The 27,618-nt window shown below is 54.7% G+C and overlaps 1 protein-coding gene across 4 annotated transcripts in view; it reads right to left on the bottom strand.

Moving 5' to 3' along the window:
• The window catches only part of AACS (acetoacetyl-CoA synthetase), a 58,333-nt gene that overhangs the window by 7,511 nt on the left and 23,204 nt on the right, over positions 1-27,618 (bottom strand). For 3 of the 4 annotated variants that reach the window (XM_026514689.4, XM_026514690.4, XM_057305696.1), the window contains 9 exons: positions 26,450-26,564; positions 26,196-26,277; positions 23,015-23,162; positions 18,024-18,104; positions 14,594-14,718; positions 7,997-8,061; positions 7,729-7,851; positions 4,476-4,589; positions 2,706-2,831 (listed from right to left, as the gene is read on the bottom strand). In XM_026514689.4, coding sequence (XP_026370474.2) covers positions 2,706-2,831; positions 4,476-4,589; positions 7,729-7,851; positions 7,997-8,061; positions 14,594-14,718; positions 18,024-18,104; positions 23,015-23,162; positions 26,196-26,277; positions 26,450-26,564 — 979 coding nt within the window. The remainder of the gene's footprint in view (positions 1-2,705; positions 2,832-4,475; positions 4,590-7,728; positions 7,852-7,996; positions 8,062-14,593; positions 14,719-18,023; positions 18,105-23,014; positions 23,163-26,195; positions 26,278-26,449; positions 26,565-27,618) is intronic. The other variant, XM_057305697.1, reaches the window with a different exon arrangement.

Here is a 27,618-nt window from a genome sequence, read left to right as displayed (position 1 = left end):
ACGTCTGTAGGTGCACCATCGTGAATAAACTGCACACACACACACACACACACACACACACACACACACGTCTTACGGAAGGACCTAGGACTCCGGGAGTTATGACTCGGGACCTCCTTCTGCTTTGAACGCTTCTGCTGATACGGGCTGAAGGAAACTTTGGCTGTCTCCATGTCATCCAGCTCAAAGTCTGGACAGCTGGTGGGCGGGCCTGGCCTCCGGAGTGGAATGTGTCCTGCACTCATCTGTACCTATTTTATTTCCCTTTTGGCCTTGGTTGCCAGGAAACTCAGAGCTGAAATCATTGCTTTATAGAATCAGAATGGTCTAAGTCTTTCTTCAGTTTGCTTTTAATTTCTCTTTCAGGGGCTCCTGGATGGCTCAGTCGGTGAAGCGTCTGCCTTCGGCTCAGGTTATGATCCCAGGGTCCTGGGATCAAGGCCCAAGTTGGGCCCCCTGCTCATCGGGGAGCCTGCTTCTCCCTCTCTCCCCGCCTGCTGCTCTCCCTGCTTGTGCTCAGTCTCTCTCTATCTCTCTGTCAAATAAATAAAATCTTTAAAAAATAATAATAATTTCTCTTTAAATTTTTACTAAGTTCTTAAAAATGATAACCTATAAAGAAAAGCAAAACAGCTCATAATTCCCCCACTCAGATAACCCTTTGTTGTGCATTTATTCACAGACTTATACACACATATTTCCTTTTAAAGGTTTACACAAAAGAGATACTGTTCCCTCTGTGAACTTCTTCTTTTCACTTACTAATTTCTTGGATATCACTGACTGCTTACATTTGCACCTGGCCTAATGATGCCTGTGAGTTGGCTTCCTGCTACAGAAACGACCACCTTGGCCTCCAGCTGTTTTTTTTAATCACCAATTCCAATACAGTGTCAGAATCTCCCAGTGCTGGGGTGTGGACAGTCAGGTTCCCCATGTGTTCCTCCCATCCATGACCAATAGCTTCAGAGTTCCATGATCCTAACTGCCTTCCTCTTTCCATACTGGTTCATATATCTCCCACCTACTCCCAGAAACTACTGAAACTACTCACAAAACCAACTACATGATGAGAATCTTTAAAAAGAATCAGAAACCCTGCCCTGGGGGTAAAAGGACTGCTACAACCAAACAATGATTTCAACTATGAGCTTCCTGGCAGCCAAGGCAAAAATGGAAATATAACAGGTCACAAAATATTAGTTTTCTCCAAGAGGGAATAACGAAAGTTTGAAAAAAAGAAAAGAAGAGAAGAGAAGAAGGAAGAAAGACAGACTCTGACATCAATCCTGAGAGACATTCATCATGTTAACCCTGTATACATAACAAGTTACAGGAAAGACAGTTTCCAAAGACCAGTGAGCAGGACTGCAGAACACAGAGAATGATTCCTTAGATGAATCCTCCAGCTGAGATGCTACTCCTTTTGGCCTCTCTTCCTAAGACAGGAGCCTCTGCCCTGTCCTTCAGGGTCATCTGAGGAACATTTCTCTCTCTCTATAAGCTCCCTCTATCCCGCCTCCCTCAGTCTGGACAGCTGCGCGCTGGCAGGATCCAAGGTGGGGCTTAAGCGCGGCAGGTACCCAGTGGAGGCCACGCCACATCTAGGGGGCTCCTCTGATGCCTGCGTGGGGGGTGCGACGCCAGATACGGTGGTTTTTACACGGGATGTGTAAACATGCAAGGCCAGGGGGAGAAACGGGAGGGGTCCACGGCAAATTCTGCCCCCACCGGCCACCTGCCCTTCCCCGATCTTCCACATGCGGTTAACACAAAATCAAATTACCTTTCTCGAGACTGAAGAAAGCAAGCACTTAGAAAAAACCGCTTTGGGACAGAGGGTTTGCTAAACTGTGAATTATACAGCTGCGATAACTCGAGGTTGCTTATGAGAAAAGGTATGAGGAAGACAGGAGTCAGAGCTTTAAATAAAACGCTTCCCTGCTCTGGGGCAGAGCGCCACTCGGAAGATGAAACAAGAGGGTGTCAGTCCGCGTGAGAGTGACAAGCGGGTTGTAAATCACCCCACCGCCAAAGTGCTCCCCCTCCAACAGCTCCATGAGGACTGGGTGAGGGCGCGGCAGAGAGGAAGAGTCCCGGGCCAGATTCCCCCTGAACACACCATGTCTCTCTGAACAGACAGACGCAGTCCTGGGTAAGCGCGCGGACCTCCTGCGAGCAAACCAGTGCTGTGCCAGCCCCCGGCGGCTGCGCGTGGGGCCAAGGGGCTCTGCACACAGAGGCTACTTTAGCATAAACCAACCCCACGGGCGCCTAGGTGGCTCGGGTGGTTAAGCGTCCGACTCCTGGTTTTGGCTCAGGTCTTGGACTCAGGGTCATGATCCCAGGGTCCTGAGATCTCCAGCAATAGGGCTCCACACTCAGCAGGGGTCCGCTTGAGATTCTCTCCCCCTTCCCTCTGTCCCTCCCCATCCCCGCTCATGCACTCTGTCTTTCATTCTCAAATAAAGAAATAATAAATAAAAAGGAATAGGCTACCCCAGTGCCAATTTCACATGATGGCTTCAAGCTGCAGGTGACAAGACACTGACCCGACATTTGTTCTCGCCCCACTGGCCGAAGGAGCTGCGAGCAGCTTCACCAGACATGGGTAGGGGCATCCAGACACCGAAGGACCAGCCCAGGAGGCTCTGGGCAGCTCTGTCTGCATCCCGACCGACCGATCGACCGACCGACCGACGCACCTGGGAATCTGGAGAAATAGGCCTTCCGGTACTTGCTCCCGTTCTCGTCGTTCCAGAAGTGCGTGGGCTGGCAGGGAATCGGCTTGGTGCACACCAGCTCACCGCTCTCCCCCCAGACGGCCTTTCCTGGTTCGGGAAGAATTAAAAAGCAATCTGAGCACACGCAGCAGCCACACCCCGGCGCATGCTCGCGCTATCATTTACGCACCCTAGGTGGGACCGACCCCTGGTGACCTTCCCTCCTGACGCACCCCTTAAACCTCTCTTCTAAAGGGCATTTATTTTTCCCACACATGTATTAATGCGTTCACTCCATCGACACGCGTCTCCGAACAACACAGTCGTCCCACGTGTTTCCAAAACGCGCAGTCGGCCCCGTGCTGCATGCGTCCAGCACCTGCCCTGCTCTGCCAGCGCAGTCGGGGTGATCCGCTCGCCCACTACCCGCTGCTCCATCGCTTTCGCTGCTTGTAATTCTCCATGTGCGACCGTGGCCCTTTACCCCTCCTGAAGATGAAGTGCTCCACGTTCCCACCTCGGTTCCCTACCGCAAACGCATCTACGAACACACTCGCACGCACTCGCAAGTACTTGTCCCAGGAGTGGAATTCCTGGACCACCGGGTCCCTCCCTATCTTGGCCTTCACTCACTATTCCCAGCTCGCAGGCTAAGCCAGTTGCACCGAGTCCCACTTGCTCCCACAGGGCGGCCAGTCTCCAGCTCCGTGGAGGCCAGGAGGGGGCAGCACAGCTTCCCTCCCAGTGAGCGGGTCGTTTATCCAGCACCTTCCACAGGGCAGCACCGTGGGACTCGCACTGAGAAGTCACCATCCCACCATGTGTCCAGGGAGGCTCCCGAGTTTCCGCATTTCCTTCCCCTCGCCTAGCTCATCCCATCCCACAGGACCCCTGAGATAGAGGACAGACAGACATCTGGAAGCTGAAGAGACAGCCGTTGGTTTCCCTCTGCCAGGAGCATCCTCCCCAGACCAGGCCACAGAATGCAGCAGTGACCAGGACCAAGAGAAATGGTCCAGACGGCGGGGAAGAAAACAGACATATGGGGCCAAGAACTTTTGTGAGCACCAGGGAAAAGCCCTCTTCTGAAAGTAAGAAGTGATTTTCAGAAAGGTCTCTGAAAACATTTTCAGTGAACTGGAGGGAAAGATCCTTCCTGTGCTCCCCAGCTTCCAGCCCCTAACCTGGCAGGGCTACCACGGCTCCTGTCTCTCCCTCTTCCTCACACAAACTCCCCATTCGCTCTGCCAGGTTAAAATAACCGTGGCTGCAGGGCAAATTTGTATAGTGCACACATCACACGCCAGGCTAGGCCCTGTTTGGTGCTAGAGACACAAACAGGCTTTGCTGATTTACCAATGGCCACCAACAGGCTACAAAGCAAAAGCTCGTCCTGAGGCCATGAGAGAGGCCAACCCCCTGCCTCCCTCACCGGGTCTGCGTTAAGGTCAGGGCGTCACACGAGCAGGGCAGTGGGGCTGCCTGAGCAGCATTTCTGGTGTCTGGATGCCAAGGAACAACGGCCCTCCTGCCGTTCCCAAACACAGCTCTGCGCTGTGCTCCAGCCTGACGGTGACGTCTGAGGCGGGCGGGCCATAGGGGGCTGGGGACGGGGAGCCCAGTGAGCGGCAGAAGGACATGAGTCTGCAAGTGAGCTGGGCCGCCCCCCTCGGGGAAGTTACACACCCGAGAGCTTCCAAGCTCCCAGTCATGCCCCGAACCAGAAAGAAAGACGGTTAGTGAAGCCATCACCTTCCTCGTTCCAGGCTTCCACAGCCATGCCCAGGTTCCGGGCCTGAATCTCCCCTTTATACACAGGAATAGAAAAATTCTGGCCCATGAAGCAGGAGATGATGTCGGTGCCACCTGCAAACAAGGAAAAGGAGGTCCAAAATTCAGAAGACGGACACAAACAGCTTGGCTTTTGACTGGTGAACACCAAAGGAGGAAGACCCCAAAACACAGGTATTACTACTCCTTCTCCATGTAAATACTGAAAAATCCACGGATGGTTAGTGCTTCTTTTCAAGGAGAAATGGGAGAGGTGACTTAGAAATTGCAGCAAACCGCCCATGTCTGGGTGATTTATTTTTGACCGAGTCTTCCTGCTGGATGAGAGACAAAATAAATGACCTCTCGTGGTCACAACGAAATTTGCGACTCAGGCTCTTGGAAAATGGAAGCTTCGCCCATGAGTTCTACCCCCCGGGCCCCGCCTGGGCAGATGGCTCACACGCAGGGGCCCTCTGCTGCGGCTCACGCGCACTCAGCCGCCGCAGGGGCCGTACCCCTGGGGTCCGTGCAGGTCTCACAGAAGACAGACCGTGTCAGGTGAGAAGCACTCCAGCACCAGGAAGGAGCTCGAGAGGGAGTCAGATCCTGGGAGCCGCCAAGAGAGGGGCGGCAGGAGCCCCGTAGGCTAGACCCACCGCTGCCGACAACTGTCCCCTCGCTCGGGCACTCGGGGCAGGAAGAACCCTGAGGGGGACGTGAGCAGGGGTGCACACAGAGCCGGCCGGGCACGGGCCCGTTCCTGAACCCAGCGACTCCTCTGTGTGTGTGTGTGCCTGGAAGACGGCCCGTAACTGAAGCAGCGCCCCTCCTCCACCGTGCCGGCAACCAGCAGGCTTTCATTCTGGCCTCGACTCTAAGCTGATTTTACTTCTTCCCTCGGACAGAGGCCGGCAGTGTGATGTCCTCCCTGCCTTCTCCTGGCACCTCGAGTCATGGCTGGTGTGCCCCAAGAAAATGAGAACCATGTCCATCTCAGTGGCCGGCAAGGTCTGACCAGCACTCCAGGCCCCAGGGAGGTGTGAGCGCTGCCCCCCGAGGCTTGGGATGCCCTCCAGGTGACGCTGGGACGCACAGCACCAGCCCAGGGCTGAGGGGCTGAAACATGCCGCTGTTCCGATAGGCGCCACTCAGACATACTTCCCGAAGCTTCTGTAAACCAGCATTCTGGGCAGGTAACGCGTGTGACACAAGACCCAGAACTCCGGGAGGCTGAGGAATGGACGTGAGCCTCCCTGCCACCCTGGAGAGGGTCTCTCCACAAACAACCTCATACACACAGGGGCACTTCCTGCTTTTTCCCCCGGAGTATCTTGAAGAGTGTTTTGTGTCGGGACAAGAGAGCTATTATGTTTTAAGGCTTCATGGCATTCCATAGAGTGATACACAGGCAGCAAACATTTATAGATGTCAACTGTCAAGAGGGCAATGACCCCGCTAAATAAATGGCCAGAGCCCCGGCACGTCCGCCCGCTCGGCAGGCAGCGTTCGCACGGAAAGGCCCCTGCAGGTCACACGGTACGATCCACCCCTTTTAAGGCAGGCAAACAGAGGCCCAGAGGGAAAAGGGATGTCCCAAGTCCACTCTCAGATGCCGGCGGGACCCCTGCCCACCCTGCTCACCAAAACAGCTCAAGACCCCCAGCCTTGGGCCACGGTCCAACTGGAAGGCAAAGGGCTGGCCGGGGAGCCTCGGGCTTCAAGCACGTCACATGGCACCTTTAAAAGATGTGTTTTCAGAAAAATAAAGTCATCTAAAGATTCCGATGAGCTACGACAAGCTTCACTCCAAGTCACGTTGTTAAGAGGGAAAATATGGGACAGCGTGAACCCCAAGTTAAACGGGTCTCGCCCCATCGACACACGCTCCCCCACCTACGTACAGACACCTCTGAGAGGAAACAAGCACGGGCTTTTTGGGGAAGCAGGGCGGGGCAGCGGGGTGCGCACCGCTCTGTTTGGATTCTGAGGATTTCGTAACATGCACAAACTGTCTTCATACAACTTCATGTTAGGAAAAAAGTGAAGAGAAAAAGAAGTCACTTGAAATCCCAACGCCCATACACATACCTTGGGTGTACCCACCCCCCCACACGTTCCTCTTCTCGATCTACAAAAATGACCACACTTATAATTCTGCAATCTGCTTCTCTCGCTCAACGTATCACAACTTTCCTTCCATATCAATAAATACGTTTCCATCTAAATAAGAATTTTCATCGTATCCCTCCTAACAGCTGCAGAAATTAGGGATGCACCATAAATTATTCAATGAATTCCCTACTACCGGCATACAGGTAATTTCCAGCTTTTAACGAACATAAACAACGTTGCAAAAACTGTTCTCATCCATGGCCAATCCTTATTATTTACAGATTCTGTATTTGCAAATTTTCCTACTCGCAAAAATGTATAATCTCAAAATCAATACTCAGGGTGCTTTCAAGGTCATCTGTGAACATGAACCGAGCGGTGGAAATCTCGAGATGCCCCCCACGCACGTCCCCAGCTGCAGGGCAACAAGGCAGGCCCTGCTCTGGTTTCAGCTCTCGTTACAGAGAAGACTGGGGGACAGGGAGGGCAGGGGCCGGGTGCCAGCTGCAGTGCACCCTGTTGGGGGGCCGCCCCGGCAAGTCAACACTTCTGAACCTCATTTTCCCTTCTGTAAAATAGAGAGCATAGAATCTACCAGAAAAGGTTGTTTTCAGAATATAAGATTAGGGTGCCTGGGTGGCTCCATCGTTAAGTGTCTGCCTTTGGCTCAGGGCATGATCCCAGGGTCCTGGGATCGAGTCCCACATTGGACTCCATGTGCCGCACTGGGACCCTGCTTCTTCCTCTCCCACTCCCCCTGCTTGTGTTCCCTCTCTCGCTGGCTGTCTCTCTCTCTGTCAAATAAATAAATAAAATCTTAAAAAAAAAAAAAAAAAGAATATAAGATTATAATTGACGTGAGATACGTGTATATGTGTGTGTCCCTTCCCCCAGGAGCAATGGTCCAGTAGTCACTAATTTAGAGACCTTCTAGAACTTAACTATCATGAACAAGAAGAGCCAACCGTGCAGAGATGTGCACCCTGCTGTTTACCCGGGACGAATTCAAGACAGTGGACCTGCCGGGTCAGAGGCTGTGCACGTTTACGGGGGGCTGGCCTGGTCGTGCCCCACTTCCTCTGCCTCCTCCCAAACCCCCTCCCCACGGCACAAGCCATACCTGAGATGGAGCCCAGGAGGACACTGCTCTTGACGCAGCTGTAGACATAGTCATAGCTCTGGGCTTTCAGAGGGGAGCCGGTGGACAGGATCGTATGGAGCGTCTGGAGGCTGTGGGTTTCCACTAGGGCGATGAATCACAGAGAAATTAAAACTAAATCTGACACCTTTGTTCTGGCTTGCGTGCAGGAACCAAGGAACAGAGCAGCTCTGGATTCCCTGGCTGGCAAGACAGGGAGTAGACCAGGCGTCCTGACAGGCACACTTACCTGGCTTCATGTTTTTCTCTTCAAGGACAGCCAGCCACTTGGCACCCGTTCCAAGGATGGTGATGCTAAGGGCACAGGAGAGAAGGAAAACAGAAACTCTCCAGGCTCCTGCTTATTCCACGCTCCAGAGCTTTCTAAAATTAGTGACTCGTTTCTGGCAAGTTTGCAAAATCCAAGACACATCATTTTTCTGGGCTGAATTAATACCTAGTGTTCAGTAAACACCTGTGTTGACTGCGGGGTTCGGCAGGGATGGGTCTGCACGCTGACTCCAACACACACGGAGTCCAGGTCCCCTGAACACGTGGCTCCGTGTAAAATACAATGACTCGTGCATCAACCCACGATCTTCCCAACTGCAGGGTATTTGCCCTTTAGGGACCAAAGGAGGCCGTAAAATCGAGGCCCCCCTCAAGTTCCAGCCTCACACGTTCCCCTTCCACCAAGGTGGAGAGGGCGGTGGGACCCTCTGTAGGAGCAGTGGTTCCTCTGAGTGTTTGGGACCCACCCCCTGTTCTTAAATGAGCTCACACGTCCGTCAAACTTAAAAAGTCGCAGCTCTTCTCGTTTCAAATGGTTACAGTCTACAGTCCTGTCCCCCATGTCCGCACTCGGGGAACGACACTACGCGGAGCGTAAATCACTGTGTTCTGGGGGAGAGCGCTATTTATCGTTTCATTTCCCTCCTCAGCTGCCCTTGCAGCCAGGCAGCCCCTGACCTGTAGACCATCTTCCTAACTAAACCAGCGTCCCCCTCTAGGGAGACAGCCACATGCTGGCTGACACCAGGAGGCGCAGGGCCTCAGGGCCCTCAGCAACTCGGGGCGGCTGGGCTGGGAGGGCCCCTCGAAGTTGCTGTCATTCATCCCTCCCGGCCCCCCTGCTTCACCACCACCACCCTGCCACCAGTAAGCCCCCCACTGAGACCTCAGGCACCTCCTGGGTCACTATACCCTAGAGGCAGCTGTTTTGGGAGGAGGAGGCCGTGGGGAGGCGTACACAACCCTCCCACGTCCTCGGTGTTTACTGCATTAACTCAGGCAGTCGGGTTCACAAACTCGAGATCACCTCCAAGGACTAAGGTGTCACCCCTTCAGGAATAGCTACATTTTAACAGAAGACCAGGGACCCTATCACCCTCTGATGGTGGAGCAGTGACCGCCCCCAGCCACCAGCCCCAAGATCTCCCATCACCAAGCGCAGCAAAACAACATTCATTTTTCTGCTCATCCCCTTCCCCCCAACCCCACGAGATCAATGGCTCTCAATCAGTGGTTCTTTCCATATCCCTGTGAACCCTGACCTTGGCAATGTACGGAGACTCAGAGCAGGTGCCGGGCCTGGGTCACAGGCCTGCTTGTCTAAAGAACGGGAAGGTCTGCCCATTCGCGTCCAGGGCTTGCAGGAGATGCATAAACACACACTTAGCTCACAAAGCACGGGAGCTTCGTGTGGGTGCTCAGCGCTGCGTGTTTTTAGGGAGTCCAGCTGGGAATCACGGCACGAAGCATGAGGCAGCTTCCCAGCTGGACAGGTGTCAGCCGCAGTGCCCCACGGGCAGCTCACAGACAGTGCCTCCAAGGCCACCCACCGTCCCTGGGGGACTCCATCTGCCTAAGACCCACCAGTCTCCCCACATCTGCCCTCGCCCCCCCCCCAAGTTCATCCTCCACGCGGTAGCAAGACTTAGTCTTTAAAACTACAAACCAGGGTGTATTGCTTCAAACGTTCCCATGGTGTTGCATTTCACGCAGAAAAGCACCCACCGTCCAAGCCGGCCTGAGAGCCCCTGAGAGACCAGCCTCCTGCCCCCACCCTCCGCCACCGGCCGCACATCCACTCTTCACATTCACAGCACAGGGGTCTCCCACACACACCTATCCTAGTCCACCTTAGGGCCCAGGCACTCGCCACCCCTCTTCCTGGAACACGTTTCGTGTCCCCTCCCCAGGCCTGAGGTTCAGGCCCCAGTGCCCTTGCCTCCAGGGGCGTTCCTGACTTCAGGGCACCAACAGCACGAGGACAGGGACCCGCTCACCTCCGCCTCCGCTGTGCACACCCCAGGGCCCAGCAGGGCACCTGGCACAGAGCAGATACCCAAAGATGTGCGAGTGTGGACATGACCCTGGCAGACAGAGGTCCAGCAAGTCCCCTCTGCCAGATGAGCCTGCCAGTCCCCGCCGGGCGCCACCTAGGCCTCTCCTACCCAGAGACCGGTGACACAGGGTAACTCAGGTGGCTTTGATGCTCGCCCAGGTACACGCAAAACCTGGACAAAAGACCCCAGAGCTCTGGCCCCAACTCTAAACCGAATATTCCCCAAGCCAGACTCCCAGAGCCCAGAAATACACCCCAAGTGACAAAGAAAATTCGTTTTTTAAAAGAATCTTGTGGGACACATGAGTGGCTCAGTCAGTTAAGTGTCTGCCTTCAGCTCAGGTCATGATCCCAGGGTCCTGGGATCCAGTCCCACAACAGGCTCTTTGCCCAGCAGGGAGCCTGCTTCTCCCTCTGCTGCCACTGCTCCCAATGCTTGTGCTCACTCTCTCTGACACACAAATAAATAAAATCTTAAATAAACAAACAAATAAATAAAAGAATCTTGTTTGTGTCTACAAAATAAACGCTCCATTATCAGATGTGTTAGTAAGTCTCTGAGCTGACACATTAATAATCGGCAAAGATTTCATTCCTACGTTAGCCGATGTTATTTAAAAACCCAGAGGCTCTGAAATGGCCCACAAGGACCCTGCTGTCCATCAGCTTGGGAGAGCCACTCCTCTCGCCACAGACAGGTAGGATTTTATGTGACCATATGTAACTCAGTTTTAATTTTCAGCAGGGGGGCACAGCTCAGATGAAGGTCTCCCGCCACACCTGAACTGCACCCCTCCTTCAATGGCCGTTGGCAGTCGGAGCAGGTGTTTGAGGCCTGCTGCCCTCCCAAGCACCCCTCCCCCCAGCTCCTGCGGGACTGCAGAGCTGTGCGGCCTCGATGAACTGAGCAGGGAAGCTCCCGGCAGGTCCAGAGGAGCCCTAAGGACCGCCAAGGCCACATCTCCAGCAACGTCTGGGGCACGAGCCAGTGGGGCTGATGGAAGGCAGATGCTCAGGACGTGCCTACCACACACCTGTGAATGCTCAGACACACACACATGCACACTCATTTACACACATACATGCACTCACCATATGCACACATGCACACTCATTCACACACATACATGTACTCACCATGTGCACACACACACACTCATTCACACACATGCATGCACTCACCATGTGCACACACACTCATTCACACATACAGGCACTCACCATGTGCACGCACACACACGTTCATTCACACACATACATGCACTCACCATGTGCACGCGCACACGCACACTCATTCACATACATGCACTCACCATGTGCACGCACACACGCACACTCATTGACACACATACAGGTACTCACCATGTGCACGCGCACACACGCACACTCATTGACACACATACATGCACTCACCATGTGCACACGCACACTCATTGACACACATACAGGCACTCACCATGTGCACGCACACACACACATACAGGCACTCACCATGTGCACGCGCACACGCATACTCATTGACACACATACAGGTACTCACCATGTGCACACGCACACACGCACACTCATTGACACACATACATGCACTCACCATGTGCACACGCACACTCATTGACACATACAGGCACTCACCATGTGCACGCACACACACACACATACAGGCACTCACCATGTGCACGCGCACACGCATACTCATTGACACACAGGTATTCACCATGTGCACGCGCACACACGCACACTCATTGACACACATACATGCACTCACCATGTGCACACGCACACTCATTGACACACATACAGGCACTCACCACGTGCACGCACACACGCACACTCATTCACATACAGGCACTCACCATGTGCACGCGCACACACGCACACTCATTCACACACATACATGCACTCACCATGTGCATGCGCACATGCACACTCATTGACACATACAGGCACTCACCATGTGCACGCACACACACGCACACTCATTGACACACACACATGCACTCACCATGTGCACACGCACACACGCACACTCATTCACACACATACAGGTACTCACCATGTGCACGCGCACACACACTCATTCACACACATACAGGCACTCACCATGTGCACGTGCACACGCACATTCATTCACACACATACAGGCACTCACCATGTGCACGCGCACACTCATTGACACATACAGGCACTCACCATGTGCACGCGCACACACGCACACTCATTGACACACATACATGCACTCACCATGTGCACACGCACACACGCACACTCATTCACACACACAGGTACTCACCGTGTGCACGTGCACACACGCACACTCATTCACACACATACACTCACCATGTGCACATGCACACACGCACACTCATTCACACACATGCACTCACCATGTGCACGCACACACACGCACACTCATTGACACACATACAGGCACTCACCATGTGCACACATGCACACTCATTGACACACATACAGGCACCATGTGCACGCGCACACGCACACTCATTGACACACATACATGCACTCACCATGTGCACGCGCACACACGCACATTCATTCACACACATACAGGCACTCACCATGTGCACATGCACACACGCACACTCATTCACACACATGCACTCACCATGTGCACGCACACACACGCACACTCATTGACACACATACAGGCACTCACCATGTGCACACACGCACACTCATTGACACATACAGGCACTCACCATGTGCACGCGCACACGCACACTCATTGACACACATGCACTCACCATGTGCACGCACACACACGCACACTCACACACATACATGCACTCACCATGTGCACGCGCACACACGCACACTCATTGACACACATACAGGCACTCACCATGTGCACGCACGCACACTCATTGACACACATACAGGCACTCACCATGTGCACGCACACACGCACACTCATTGACACACATACATGCACTCACCATGTGCACACGCACACACGCACACTCATTCACACACATACAGGTACTCACCGTGTGCACGTGCACACACGCACACTCATTCACACACATACAGGTACTCACCGTGTGCACGCGCACACGCATACTCACTGACATACATGCACTCACCAGGTGCACACACACGCACACTCATTGACACACATACAGGCACTCACCATGTGCATGCACACACACTCATGTGCACGCACAACCATACATGCACTCCCTCTTACTCGCACATATTCACACCCTTTCATATACTCGCTCACACGTGCACATACACTCGTCCACACGTGCAGACATACATACTCTTGCCCCCACATGCACATACACACTCTGCATACTTGTGCACACATGCAGACACATGCACAAGTGCACACACACACACACACACACGTCCCCACCTGGAGCCTGGCTCACAGGTATTAAGGGTAAAGCTCTTAAAGTCATCTCAGTTCCCAGGGATTTGATTAACCTTTCGCTGGAAACACTCTCATTAGGAAATAACCTTCCTCGCCAATATTGTGAGCCAAATGTCAGGATTTAAATATTACCCAAGCCAGGCAAAGTTATATTTGAAATATTAATGGCCAAGGATTTAAAAACATTAGTGGCTCCTTCTGTCTCCCCACCGTGAACAGACTCAAGCTTAGAGTAATGAGCACGTTGCAGACCACGGCTGCTGCTATGGTCTCACTCCCGGAGCCACGATCATTAGGCCAACAGTGACCACGGGCCGCAAGGGGGAGGAGGCACCCACCAGTTATGATTAATTCATCAGCAGAGAAAACACTCACAGAACGGTCCCCTGACACTTTCCCCCAGTGACGATGAGGAGGGGAACTGGGAAAGGGAGGGCCCTGCATCCTTCCCCACGCTCTGCCTCTGCTCCTCAGGATCCCTGCCTGTCGCCCGAACAAGGAACGAGCCGTTGGCAGGATGGCCTGAGGGAACAAACGCCCTCACACACCTGCAGGAGCATTTTGGAGCAACCTTGTGACGGGTCTGAGGAGACTCCAGGGGACAGCTGACAAAAGCAGGACTATCCTCTTGCCATGGGGCTCAGAAGGCCAGCGTGGGGAAGCCCCGACCCTGTGAATTCCCCAGTGCTGGGCTCTGCACCTGCCCTTCACGGATGTATCCACACCATCCCCCGAACAGCCTGTTTTACACCCCACTCCTGGAGCTGGAGGAGCCCTGCGTGAGACAGACTCCTCGCTGGCCTTGGCTCCCTTTCTCCTGGGCTTTCCCAGCAGTTCTCAGCTTCCAGAGTTGCAGACACAAGATCCCATTCCCTGTCCTGATACCCTGATGTTTCAGACTCACTCCTGGCCCTGGGGGTGGCCCCCATCTCCTCGGTCGGTCCCTGTCAGGACTGCCTCCTCCTTCCCACCCACCTTGGCAACTTCAACCTCCCTCACCCTCCCGCGCCCTCCAAGGGGGCCAAGCGCTCTCACGAGGGCACCAATACCACAGCAGTCAACAGCAGCGTGTCTCTGTGGCCAAGCACGGCGCCTCGGGCACCTACCCTATCCTGTCCACCAGGTCCCAGAGCACGTTGGGCGTGGGCACCAGGGGGGAGCCATCGTACAAGACCACGGCCGTCCCCGTGGCAAGAGCAGACACCATCCAGTTCCACATCATCCAGCCGACCTGGAACAGACAGAAGGAGCACAGTGTCAACTGAGCGCTGGGCCAGGTGCCCTCGCCTCTGTCACTCAGCTTCTCATGTCCCTAGAAAACCTCCTGAAACTGAGCCAACAGTTGGCAAGAACCCATCTCCAATGCACGAGGCTTTGCCCCAGCAATTCCACGCCAAGAGTCGCTCATACAGAGCCACGCACACGTGCGCGCTAAGATGGGTCAAAGAGTGCTCGCTGCAGCCTTGCTGGAGACAACGGGAGACGGAAAGCAAGGAGACGCCCACTGACACAGAAGTGGTCCCACGCGCACACCCGCTGTGGAACACCACACATCGGATCCGCAAAGCCGCATCAGACGTTTGGAACAGCACGTGACAAGCTTTCAGGAGTCAGCCCACCGCGGCCGTTCACAAGAATGAGGTCTGCGCTGACGCAGTCTCTGAAACGAGCTTACATGTAAAACAAGCCAGCACACAGGGTGCAGCATAACCCCATCCACACCCAGGAAAGCGTGGCCGTGCACAAGCCAGAGACCTGGGCAGACCTCAACACGTGCCACGAGCCACGGGAACACGCAGACCACATGTGTTAGCACGACCAACGCGGCTGCCCCTGGACCCAGGAGGACACCGACGTCTCACCACGCACTCGTGTGTGCCATGTGAAATGTTTCCCGTACACAAGTAAGGCCTTTTTTTGGTTATTTAAGAAAAATTTTAAGGCAAAAAGGTGCTCACAAGCCCACTGGCAACGGTGTTCCCATCCATGCAGGGGAACCTGTGAGCGGTTCCGGAGCAGAACCACCACAGCTGGGGAGCCGGGGAGCCGGAGGAAAGCTCTAGCAGGAATCTCTGCCCGGGAGGCAGGGAGGGCCAGGAGGATGCCCCGCTGGCAGGACTGCCCCGCCCCGAGCCCCTGTGTGCAGATCCCACAAGGGGACTGGGCACCACATGACAAGGCACCCCAACCGGCCCTCCGGTACAGCCCGGCTAAGAACCCCCAGACGAGGGCACGTAAGAGACAACAGGCACAGAGCCTCAGCAAGCGGGCCACCCTCGGCCTGGGTGACGGGCTCAAGAACCCAGCGGGCCCCTGAAAAGCTACCGGTCCCACCCCTCAGCAATACCAGCACTGGGATCACCCAAAAATCTCAGATTAGTTGAGCTGCCTTTTAACAAGGTTTTAATATCCCTAGTTGAGTTTCTTTCACTAAGGAATTACTCTTAACAAAGAAACCAGCACCAGGCTGCCCAAGCACAGGGGCCCGGCCAACTCACCGTCCGAGGAAGCTGTCAAAGTCGGTCAGCCAGGGACATGGCACAGGCCGGGCTCGGGCCGCGGGGACCCCCACAGCCTCTGCCACCCGAGGCTGGGGGCGCCAGCAAGCTCCAGGAAAAAGCCACCTGCCCCTCCCTCCCAGGCAGGATGCTTCAGGAAAAGTGAGCCGCCTCTGGGAACACTGCTCCAGATCTGAGTTCTTCTCATTATGTACTTGCCCTCCATGTAAAACCCAGGCATTTTAAACAAGTCCCAGGGAGGCAGCTGAGTTGGACATTGTTGTACCTGCCAGGGTCTCCCTGCAATTCAGCAGACGCTTCACCAACGCTGCTGGGCTTTCCCGGTGAAAAGGGCCCAGAGCCTGGCGGTGCCCCGCTCCCTGGCCCACGTGTGGGGACGGCGTCAGGAAGGTCTGGGATAAATCCCTGCAGCTGACGGAAACCCCAATTGTTGGGCCCAAGCCCTTGTTTTTCAGCTCAACACGCCGAGCGACGAGGCAGCCTGTGCGCGGCCACACATCCGGAGTGCTCCCGGAATCCCCCTCCTGTGAATGCGTGCAGTCCCGGGCTCCCTCCCCAGGGGCACAGCCAGGGGCACAGCCAGGGCCCCAGCCTTCAACCTCACGGGCTGGGAACACACCTCCAACATTCGGTTTTCTTAAAAACTCAGCACAGAATTGTCATCCAGGAAACAGAGCCAACTCACTTTGAAACCTCTTGATATTTGCCGTTGGAAAAAGCCAACTTTGAGTTTCCCCCTCTTGGGGTAAAACACCACTTCCTTTAACTCATCTTAAGTGTTCGTCCTACAGAGTTCAATGAGGACAGAAGTAACTCCAACTGCTCGAACCCAAGCTTTGGTTTAATTATGCATATCCCACACTAAGCCACGAGAATGGCTGGAGGCTGGACCCCATCTATCCCATGTCCCAGGGACATCTGACCCAGAGGACACTGGTTTCTGCTGTGCCGTCTGCTTTCCCTTGGCACCTGGGCCCCCTTCCTTGCTCGGCGAATGCCGCAGCCTTTCTAGGACCCTAGTGAAACACCTCAGTGAGAGGTGAGGTGGCCAGGCAGACCAGCCCAGTACCCAGGCTCGGCCACAAGGTACACCGGCAAGGACTCGCGGCAGAAAAGAACTCCTGTGAGTGGGGTGACTGGGTGGCTCAGTCGGTTGAGCGTACAACTCTTGATTTCAGCTCAAGTTATGACCTCAGGGTTGTAGGATGCAGTCCCACATGGGGCTCCGTGCTCAGCAGGGAGCCTGCTTGTCCCTCTCCCTCTGCCCCTCCCCCTGTTGGCAAGCTCTTACACGCACATGCACTGTCTCTCTCTAAAAGAAATAAAATAAGTCTTTAAAAAAAAAAAACTCCTTCTGTGAGGGCAGCACCAGCCAACGCATTCACGGGCTTGGCATGGTGGTAGCCTGAGCCGCGTGCCCACGCCCAGGACAGGGGGCCTCCCGGCCTGGTCCTGCAATGGGGAGCTGCTCTGGTCCCCAGGATAGTCTCAGGCCCAACCTGGCCTCCACACCTGGACCCCCTACTGTCACAGTAATCGGGAGAGCCATCTGGATACGTTTCCTATTTCTACTCCAACAAACTGCCACAAACTTGTGGCCTAAAACACCACAAATACATTATGTAAGCGTTCTGGAGGTCAGAAGTCCAAAATCAAGGTGTCGGCAGGACTGTGCTCCTTCTGGAAGCTCTAGGGAGGAATCTCTTTGCTTACCTTTTTCCAGCCTCAAAAAGCCACTCACATCCTCTGGCTCATGACCCCACTTCACTCTGAACTCCGCTTCCGTCATCCCATCTCCTTCTCTGACCCTGACCCCCCCGCCTCCCTCGTACCAGCACCCGTGTGCTCCCGTTGGGCCTGCCCGGCTAACACAAAGAATGGCCCCGTCACAAAACCCTTGACCGAATCACACCGGCCCTGAAGGGACCAAAGCGAGTGACGGGAGGGACGCAGAGGACAGGAGGACACCCGGCCCGCCACACACCCTGGCTCCTGGCACCCTCGGGAGCCCGCTTACCGTGGTGTAATACAGCATGATGTCGCCGCTGCCCATGTTGCCGTGAAGAACGTGCTCCTTCAGGTGCTGGATGAGGGTGCCCTGGGGAGAGGCGGGACGGCAGCGTGAGCGCACACAGCCCAGACGCAGAGCCCCGGGGGAGAGCCAGCCTCCCGCTCCTTTCCAGGAGGAAGCAGACTTCTGAGCACGCTCGCTGCAATGAGCAGGACTCCCGAGGCACCCTACAACCGGACCCGAGAGTCACCGAGCACCGGGAAGCAGCCTCTGACCGGCTCCAGCCGGCCTGCAAGCTCCAGCTGGCACAGAGATCAGAAGCACGGTGGGACCCCAACCCCAGGCAGAGAGGAGTGGGAAGGCAAAGTCAAGGCCAGGGGCAGAAGGATGGGAGCGCGACACGACAGCACGATGGGAAGCGCCGTGACAGGGCAGCACTGGGGGGATGCGGCCGCCACACTTCCGTAGCCCTCTGCAAGCCTTGCACTGCCACACCCTGCTTTCAGCCCCAACACCCAGTCAGACCCCCAACCCTCACGCACCATCTACCATTTCCTTACCACAGCGTTTAACAGGAGCTGTGAGTGCACGGCCCAGTGCTCCAGAGCGGTCGGCACGACTAGCCCCCTCCCCTGCCCCCACGCCTCCAGTGGCCGTGCACCCACGTCCTGTGTGTTTCCAGGTATACTCCTGGCCTATCAGCATGTATTTATTTATGCTGGCTTTTTATCTGCACATGTCACCCTGCACTTCGCTTTTTCCACGTAACATACCTCGGAGCTCTTTATCCATGCACTGAGAGCTCCCTTGTGTTTTGTTTTCAGCTCTGTAATACTCCACCGCCCACACCCCTCCTGCTGAACTCATCCTGTCTGTCTGCAGCTCACGGGGGGCGGGAGCACCCCATCTCCAAGCACCGCGCGGAGGGCAGAGCAAGGGGCCCTGCACCAGCCACTTAGCGTCTCTCGGCCTCGGTGCTCCCATCTGTGCGTGGATCTCATACACGATCCCGAGGCTACAGGGGGCACTGCCCCTCGGAGGCCCCTGCAGAGGGCGGCCACCATACTTCAGTCCGCTCCACAGATGGGACTACCCGGCTGGTGGCAACGGGCCCCCGTTGTTTAGGGACTATCGGGGCTGAAGCCAGGATCCACGTATCACAAGTCGTACCCAAGAGAAATAAAAACAAGCCAGCAGGGGGAGAGGATCCCTTTCAAAGCCCAATGGAAACAACCCTACCCAACAGTCTCCTGCTCCAGAGCATGCCTGGAACGGAGGCCGTCACCAGGTCCGCGGGGAGCAGCAGGGACCACAGACACTCGGGGGCTGGGCAGACCCCAGCACAGGACCTTTCTGAGGATCCAAAAGGCCACCTGCAGATGCCGGGTCTCCGGTGGCTCTATGGAGCATGCAACATGAGGGTCGGGAACAGCCCCCCACCCGAGGGGGTCACAAGCTTGGGAGAGAAATTGCATGACACAGCACTCTCCCTCGGACTCGGGGGGGGGGGGGGCATCCGCCTGGGGACAACATTGCTTCAGGAACTCTTGCAGTGAGCATGAAACGTTCACACGTCAAGTCCACTGACAGGACCAGGGGCTCCCTGACTACAGGGGCCTGCAGCAAATCCCCTTCCCGTGTTTTTCCTTAAAATCGTCATTTGGTTCAGACCTGTTTCTTCATCGGTGCGGTCGGCTCCGAGCCTGGCCTATTTATAACCCTACATCTGTTCGCCTGCTCCTCCCCTCTCAGGCAGCACAAAACGAGCCCGGCTTTGCTTCTCTCTCAAGAATCTCTCTGAATGAACCTTAATTCGCAGCAGTTTTGCTCTTAATTTTTAAGTATTTATGGCTGAGTCTGAGAGAAGGAAGTATGGGCAACATGACTTTGTGCATCTCAAGCAAAAAGAGGAATTTAATTTCATAGAAAGAAGAGGGAAGCTGCTTTCTGAGACCTCTTGTCGACTCGGAAAGCACAAGCCTGCAAACCAGGAACAGCACCCCAATAAAGTGGGGGGGCAGCCCTCCGTCCCCTCGCTGTGGCCCTCGGCCCCGCTGTCTCCAAGGTTCCTGTTGACGGGACTCTTGAGCAGAACAGGCAAGATGCTTAGTCACTTCTCTGGAGATGTAAGAGCCCAGGGAAGACAGAATAAGTACGATTTTTCCTGACTTTTCCATACTCTAAATATACCAGGCATGATGATTTTATGAGCAAGCCACATTATATCTAATACATTTTTATGTTCCTCGCCTAAAAAAGTGACATTCACTATGCAAAAAGCACTAAAAATACAAGTGCAGTTAGACATTTCAGTTTTTTCCTAAAATGTCTGTTGTTTTGCCACACATACCCCACCCTTGTCTACAAGGTTTCTAAAAACGCTCTCTTATAGCTCGTTAACGGGCCGGTGACCAGGCGGACAAGAGCTCCCCTCTCCACGGAAAATGTGATTCCAGCAACCACAGCAAATGACATCTTAGACTCTGCACACACCCAACTTGATTTAATGAAACAGGATGGTTTGAACAACAAGGTCAACTCACTCCTAGGAAAAGGAGGTTCAACTTGGTTTGGCCGGTGTTACTGGCAGAGATAAAGCCTTCAGCCCCCTGGGGTCCCCCTCTCTCCTGCCCTGTGGCTTCCCGAGAAGTCACTGTGTAGTAACCTGTGATCAGACCTCCAGCGAATCCAAATCCAGGTAATAATGGAGCCCAGCTAACTCCTTTCCCCATTCTGATGGAAACGCTCTGCGAAAAGCTGTAAAAGGCTTTAAAATGATTCAAATGTAAATGTCCCCTTTTTATGGAAGGGATTCAGACTGCTTCCAGGCATAGGGAACATCTGTAAAAGCTAAATGAACTAGAATAAGAGAAATTTCAGATTTGATTTTCAAATGCCACCATCTTATCAAGCAATAGCTAAAAAGCCGTCTGTGAACAGGGGCTTTCTCCTGTCGGATAATCCCCTTCTTCTGAGCAGGGGGAGGAGAGAAGGCTACGACAGGTTTGACCAAGAGCCTGCCAGTGTTTCTCCGCCGTCCAGGCTCAGCCAACTGAGGGACAAGTGGGACAGCAGGTCTGGAGAGAGCTGCAGAGCCGGCCAGGCAAGCCCAGGGCATCTGGAAGGACCGCCATGGGCACGGAGCACAGGGAGGCGGCTGGCTCCCAGACCGGCCCAGGAGACGTCCGAGTTCTAGACAGGGACTGTGCCTGAGTCAGAAAGAAGCTTTCCCATCACGGGCAGGAGCGGGGCAGGATGACAAGAGGAGGCCAGGAGGGATCACGGTCGTAGAAAGGTACCAAATGCATGAGGAACGGTCTCTCTGAAGGTTAGATGTCTGGTTAGATGACAAGTATGAAGTAAACGGACGTCGGTGCCTCCTGACTGGAGGTACGGAGAAACACACATCATCACTTCCAGAAGGCGTCCGCCAGATCGAAGCAGCAGGACGCATCCAAGGACTCCAGGGAGCCAGTCCGCAAGACTAGCAGCTGCGCTCCCCAAATGCCTATGTCTCGACAGGCGAAGGCAGGCGGAGGGGCGGCTCCGGGCCACGGATGCTGCGGACAGCAGGCTGCTGCTCAGGAGGTCTTTGGGGGAGTACAAGCACCCGAACAGGGGCCGCTCGTCACGTGACCGTATCATATGGACGCCCACCTTCCTGAACACGACGACCGGACGAGGGGTTTGTGGGGTTAGTTCTCGGGAGACGCGTGCTGAAGTGCTTGGGGTGAAGGGCCGCACTCAGCAATTCACTCGCAAGGGGGTCAGCAGAAAGCAAAAGAGCATGCGTGTGCACACAGAGACAGAGGCCACGCAGAAGTCTTTTCAGAAAACGTCAGGAACGGATGCTGAGAACATCAACGTGGGCAGAGAGCAGCTGACGCGCCCGTGGAGCCCATCGTGCTATGCCGGCGGCTTTCCCACGAGCTCGCGATTGTTTCCAGCATAGAAGGGTAACATCACTAATCAATATGGATAAAATCTCACACTTAGTAGCAAAGCATTATTTCAGTAAAGTCAAAAAGTCCAGTAGAGCTGGGCGGGAAAAAAAGGGGTATGTGTTGTGGCTGAACTGGGGGTCCCCAAAGTCTGTGTTGAAGCCCTGAGGCTTCAAGACCTCCGAACGTGACTACAGAGGTGATGAAGTCAGAGAGCCCACCAGGGCAGGTCCTAATCCAATCTGACTGATGTCCTCACAAAAGAGGGAATTCGGACAAAACACGACGCCCAGGGATGCGCACTGAGGAAAGACCGAGTGAGGGCACAGGGAGAAGGCAGCCGTCTGCAATCCAAGGAAAGAGGCCTCAGCAGAACCCAACCCTGGACCCCCAATCTCAGACTTCCAGCCCGGGACCCATGAGAGGCACGTGGCTCTTGTTCAAGCCGCCAGCCCGTGGTGCTTGGGGACGACGGCCCGAGCCGATGACTGCGGCCTGGTGAGCTTTTCTCAGCTACCCGCACTTTACAACATGACCCGGGAGCTTTCCCGGTGTTCGACCACAGCCCACAGGCAGCTCTGTGTGACCACGCCATGGAGCACACCCTCACATCCACACACACTTCTAACACGATGGCCTCACGCACCCACACCAGCACCTCCCCAACCCCTGAGGCGCTCATGGCTGCTGTGGTCCAGGCTCTCCCTCCTTCTTTGTGCAATGCCGGGAGGGCCCACCCACCGTGCTCACAAGCACCTACAGGGCCCCGGCCGAGTACACGCCCTGCCTTGGAGGCACTGTGGGGCCTCCGCACCCATCACAGAGGTGACAGGCACCACAGCAGCCCCTGGAAAACGAGCACCTGGAACAGCAGCTCTGAGTACCTGGGCTCAGATCTCCATGCTACCCCCACCTCATTGAAGAGGGACTGCATGACAGAGTGTCTGGGGAGGGGGTGCAGTCTGGCTGGGGTGGGTGTTTGGGGCGCAGACTCGGATGGTTGTTTTTACCAGCTGGGAGTCCCCAAGGGAGCAGACAGAGGGTGGAGAGACGTACCCCAGCAGAATGCACCATGCACTTGGGCGCCCCGGTCGTGCCCGACGAAAACATAACGAAGAGCGGGTGGCTGAAGGGCAGCTGCTCGAACTCCAGCTGTGGGGCCTGCTCGCCTTTCCTGGTTGCGAGAAACTCATCCAGAAACACACTGGGGGCAAAACACACAGAAACAGACAGTGAACATTCCCGAATCCTGGGCTGCATCTGCGGGGCTTCCCAGGCTAGACATGGCCGTGCGCTGCCCCCTACTGCTGCCTTGTAGGATTTCCGGGGAAAATGAACCTTGTTTGGAAGCTTTCGGTGAGGGAGGGGAGAAGTCAAATCTTTATGAATTCGAATTCACGCTAATTGAAGGGAACCGAACTGAACGAGCGAAGATTCCAAGTTGCTTTCGTAGCATGCTGACAGGGCCAAGGGCCGTCTCTTCTGAGACTCTTCGGAGTATTTAAGAAGCACTGTGCTGAAGGATCGTTTACAGTTACCACATCCCCTTCGCACGCAGACTCCGGGGAATGAGGTTGGGAGTCCAGCTCCCATCTGCGCGGCCCCTGTGAGGGGCAGGGAGGGGAGGGAGGCACCAGATTCCTGAGCTCCTCCTCAGAAAGTCGGGGCGAGACGGTGGGCCGAGACCCGAAGACCAGTTTCTACGACAGAGACACTTCCAGGCAAATGTATCATGCATTACCACTGGAAACTACGCCCGGAGGAGGACAAGAGCTAGGTACAAACCTCTATCCAGAAACAAATAAGATTAAGTCCAGTCACTGACTACCACCTAAGAAATCTGCCCCCAAAGCTGACATAAAGCGCCAATGCATGTGGCCAAACACCAGCGAAAGAGGAAGGCGAACAGATGCGTTTTCTGAGCGGAAGCAGGGCAGCTGAAGCCACAGGCCCTCTTGGGAGAGGTGCTTTTTCTGTGTTGAGATGAGCAGGAATACTGATCCTGGCCCTATCCTTCTGTTGGCTTAAAAGGGAGGAGGGGGGGAAAAAAAAACTTGCCAATTTGACAAATGGAACTTCCTTTCAAGAAAGGGGGAGAATCAGTTAAACTCAGCCCACAGCAATTTGCTAAGGGTAATTACTCTGAAACACAAATGCACACACACGAAAGGGGAGAACGCGCTATCTTGCATGGGAAGGCATCCTTAAGGATGAGGACATCTCGTGGGGGAGGTGCAGAGGTTTAAAAAGCGCATCCAGAATAATTCAACTCTGAGCGGTAAACAAACAAAGCCTTCTGCTCCGGAGTGTCAGGAAAATTATTCACTGTGGAACTTTCCAGCCAACGAAAGCCCCATTCCACCTCCACCTCCCCTTCGAGTCCCATTTATACAAAGTGCCCAATCTAATCGGATACTTCACACAGAGAAAAACCTTTTCTTCCAAACGGTCTATAAATCACAGTAAGTAGCAATCACTTTTGTTGCTCTTCTAGAAGTGAAAATCCCACGTGGCGGTCCCCCACCCCAGCCCAGGTCTCCGGCCCGGGCGCGTTCTTGTTGGTCGTTTATCTATGGCATCCAGCAATCAAAGACCAAATGCCGCGGAGCTCTAATTCCCAGAGCGGGACGGTGGGAGCTCTTGCATTATACCAGGCTAAATGAAGTGGCTAACGTGATTCTACAGGATGCTCTCGTTCCATATCAACGGCCAATGAACACATTCAGAAGGATAAAAGTCGGGCCACCGTGGGGCCAGCGAGCCCGTCTGGTCTTCCTCCCAGCCTGTGTGTGTCACGGCCCCCGAAAGAAAGGCAGGGGAGCTGCGTGCGCAGTGAGAAAATGGGACCAGGGCTCGTCATCTGGCTGTCATTCATCAAGGCTGGCAGGGCTCCCACAGTCTCAGGGACGACCCAAGCGCCGTAAGGGCCTGCACATCCTGACCCAGAGGCTCTGTGGGACGGGGCCCACTGCAGCTGGCGGCTATCCGCCACTCACCATGACAGAGGGACTGCCAGGGGCTACACTGAGTGCCCTTGGCCCGGCATTAACTTACTGAATGCTCACAGCCAGGCTGTGAAGAAAGTGCTGTTATCACCCCCATTTTACAGATGGGGAACCCCAGGCACAGACAGGTGAACCCCTTACACGGGGTCACAGAGCTGACATCTGAACCCGAGCAGTCTGGTTTGAGACCCCAGCCCTCTTGGAAGAGTCACTTTGCCAGCAGCACCCTCTGTCCTCTGGAATCCGAGCACAGGCAACTGTCCCCAAACCCTGATCATCTCTCAAGGTCACCTCCGGTGCCACCTCCCCCAGACCCCGTAGCCCTTCTCTCAGCCCCTGGGCACTTCCTGTCCCCCCTCTCAAGGAGCATGGCTGTGTCTACGGGCCCAGTGGTCACAGCTCGCCCTCCCTGCAGGTGGGTCTGGTCCCTCCCACGCAACTGCCACCCCTGGAGCACAGCACCTAGACGTCCTCCCCTCAGCAGCCCTAGAAAGCAACCTGCACAAAACACCAAGCCACGTGTCGGTTGTCTGCCCCAATAAAAAGACCCCTGCAATCTCCTCCCTGTCCTCCCACAGGGGACACAAGGACCCCCACAGGACCAAAGGGAGTAAACACATCTGACCTCGGAACTCTCCCCTATGACAGTTTCAAGGAAGGGGAAAGAAGTATAACTCCAAGAATTTGGAGACACATTCAACTGTGAGCAAACCATAACCCACTTCCTTAATTCCTATTCCAAATAAACTGCTCACGATACTATCTGGTACTTAAGGTGTGTGGTGAACAGCTTATAAATGTCAGAAAAACAGAGGAAGACACTATTAGCAATAAGGACAAAGAAAAGTTTCTAAAGGGGAAATACATACACGTGTGTGTGTTTATTGTGCACATACGTGCATACACACACACACACAACCACACACACACACACGTGCTTGTGATAATTTCCATTTCATCAGGGAGCTGGGCTTGACCTGACGCTTCAAAGGCACAGCAGAGAGAGACAGAGTCCTCCTGGGCTCTCAGTTCCACCACTAAGCGGCTGTGTGGCCTCGGGGGATTCACTCTGGGGCCTCGGGTGCCCATCTACGAACTGTGATTTTTAACCAAAACCTCCCGCTCCTCTAAAATGCTACAGCACCCAGCGAAAGGATTCACAGAATCCACTACCCACTGGGACTTCCGGTGGGTTCTACCCGGAACCAGCGATCGGCGCGTGGCTGGCTTACCTATTTGGAATCTTGGAAATGTCTATCTTCTCTTTTGAGGCAATGTAAGGTATCAGCACCACCTTTTTCAAGTCTGGAAGTCCTGAGGGAGGGCAGGGGGAACACAGGCTTACAGGCCACAACATACTCAAGGGTTACGTTTCTTACAACGTGTAACGCAACCGAGGGATGGGCGACACGGGGCCCTGGTGACCCCGCGGGCTCCCGCACCCTGCGCCCTGCCACGCCAGCTCAGACCCGGGAGAGCTGCACACCTTTCACCACCCGCTGCAGCTTGTCCATGTGGCTGTACTCTTTGCCGTTGTACATGACGGCCTCCACGGAGAAGATGAGCTTCGGCTGGATTTGAGAAAAGCGGTCCAGAACACCCTGCAAGTGGAAAGAAAGGGTGGTCGCCATCAGTCACGCAAAAGGCAAACACCTTCAGCACCCAACGGGACCGTGTTGAGGGAGAGAAGCAGCTAGAACCGGGCGCCAGCCTCACTCCTGTGTCCGTCTGCCATGGCCAACGAAGAAAGCCCAGCAAACCACAACTTGCGCCTGAGATGTGAACGTCACTTCCAGGAAAGCCTCGACATAAAGAAATACCAAAAGGACATACAACATACGCTGAAATAGCAAAACACAAGTTCATAAGACAGAGAAATTGTGGGGCAAGTCCTGGCACTTGAATAGAAAATTCCCCAATTCGCAGAAAGAGCCTCGAACACAGCTCCTCCAGCGTACCGGACGGACGACTCGCCTTCCAAAAAGACAACTCGCTGCAGAGCACTTCCATATCCTGGTTCCTCCCAATCCCCGACTGAGGAGGCACGTGAATCCTCCAAGTGGTACTTTTTGCCCACGAAATGCACGACCCTATAGACGTGTACACTAATAAATAAGCCCCATTAAACTCGGGGCGCCTGGGTGGCTCAGGTGGTTGAGCGTCCGAAGCTTGATTTCGGCTCAGGTCGTGATCTCATCGGGCATGGGATCGACCGAGCCCCAGGTCGGGCTCCACACTCAGCCAGGAGTCTGCTTGGAACACACTCTCTCTCTCTCTGCCCCTCCTCCCACTACAAATAATCTTTTTTAATAAATAGGGGCGCCTGGGTGGCTCAGTCGTTAAGCGTCTGCCTTCGGCTCAGGTCATGATCCCAGCACTCTGGGAACAAGCCCTGCATTGGGCTCCCCACTCAGCAGGAAGACTGATTCTTCCTCTCCCACTCCCCCTGCTTGTGTTCCCTCTCTCACTGCCTCTCTCTCTGTCAAATAAATAAATAAAATCTTTAAAAATAAATAAATAAATGTAAGAGGCAGGCTCACCACAGCCACATGTCTGTTTATACCGCACGTGGAACCCGCCATCCTGCCAAGCACACCTCTCTCTCTGAAAGAAGGCATCCCTCCCATGCAGGCAACAGCTTGTTTCTGGAACTGA

This window comes from Ursus arctos, unplaced genomic scaffold, assembly GCF_023065955.2.
Source record: "Ursus arctos isolate Adak ecotype North America unplaced genomic scaffold, UrsArc2.0 scaffold_34, whole genome shotgun sequence".
NCBI classification, from domain to species: domain Eukaryota; kingdom Metazoa; phylum Chordata; class Mammalia; order Carnivora; family Ursidae; genus Ursus; species Ursus arctos.
This window is presented reverse-complemented; position numbering and strand designations above follow the sequence as displayed.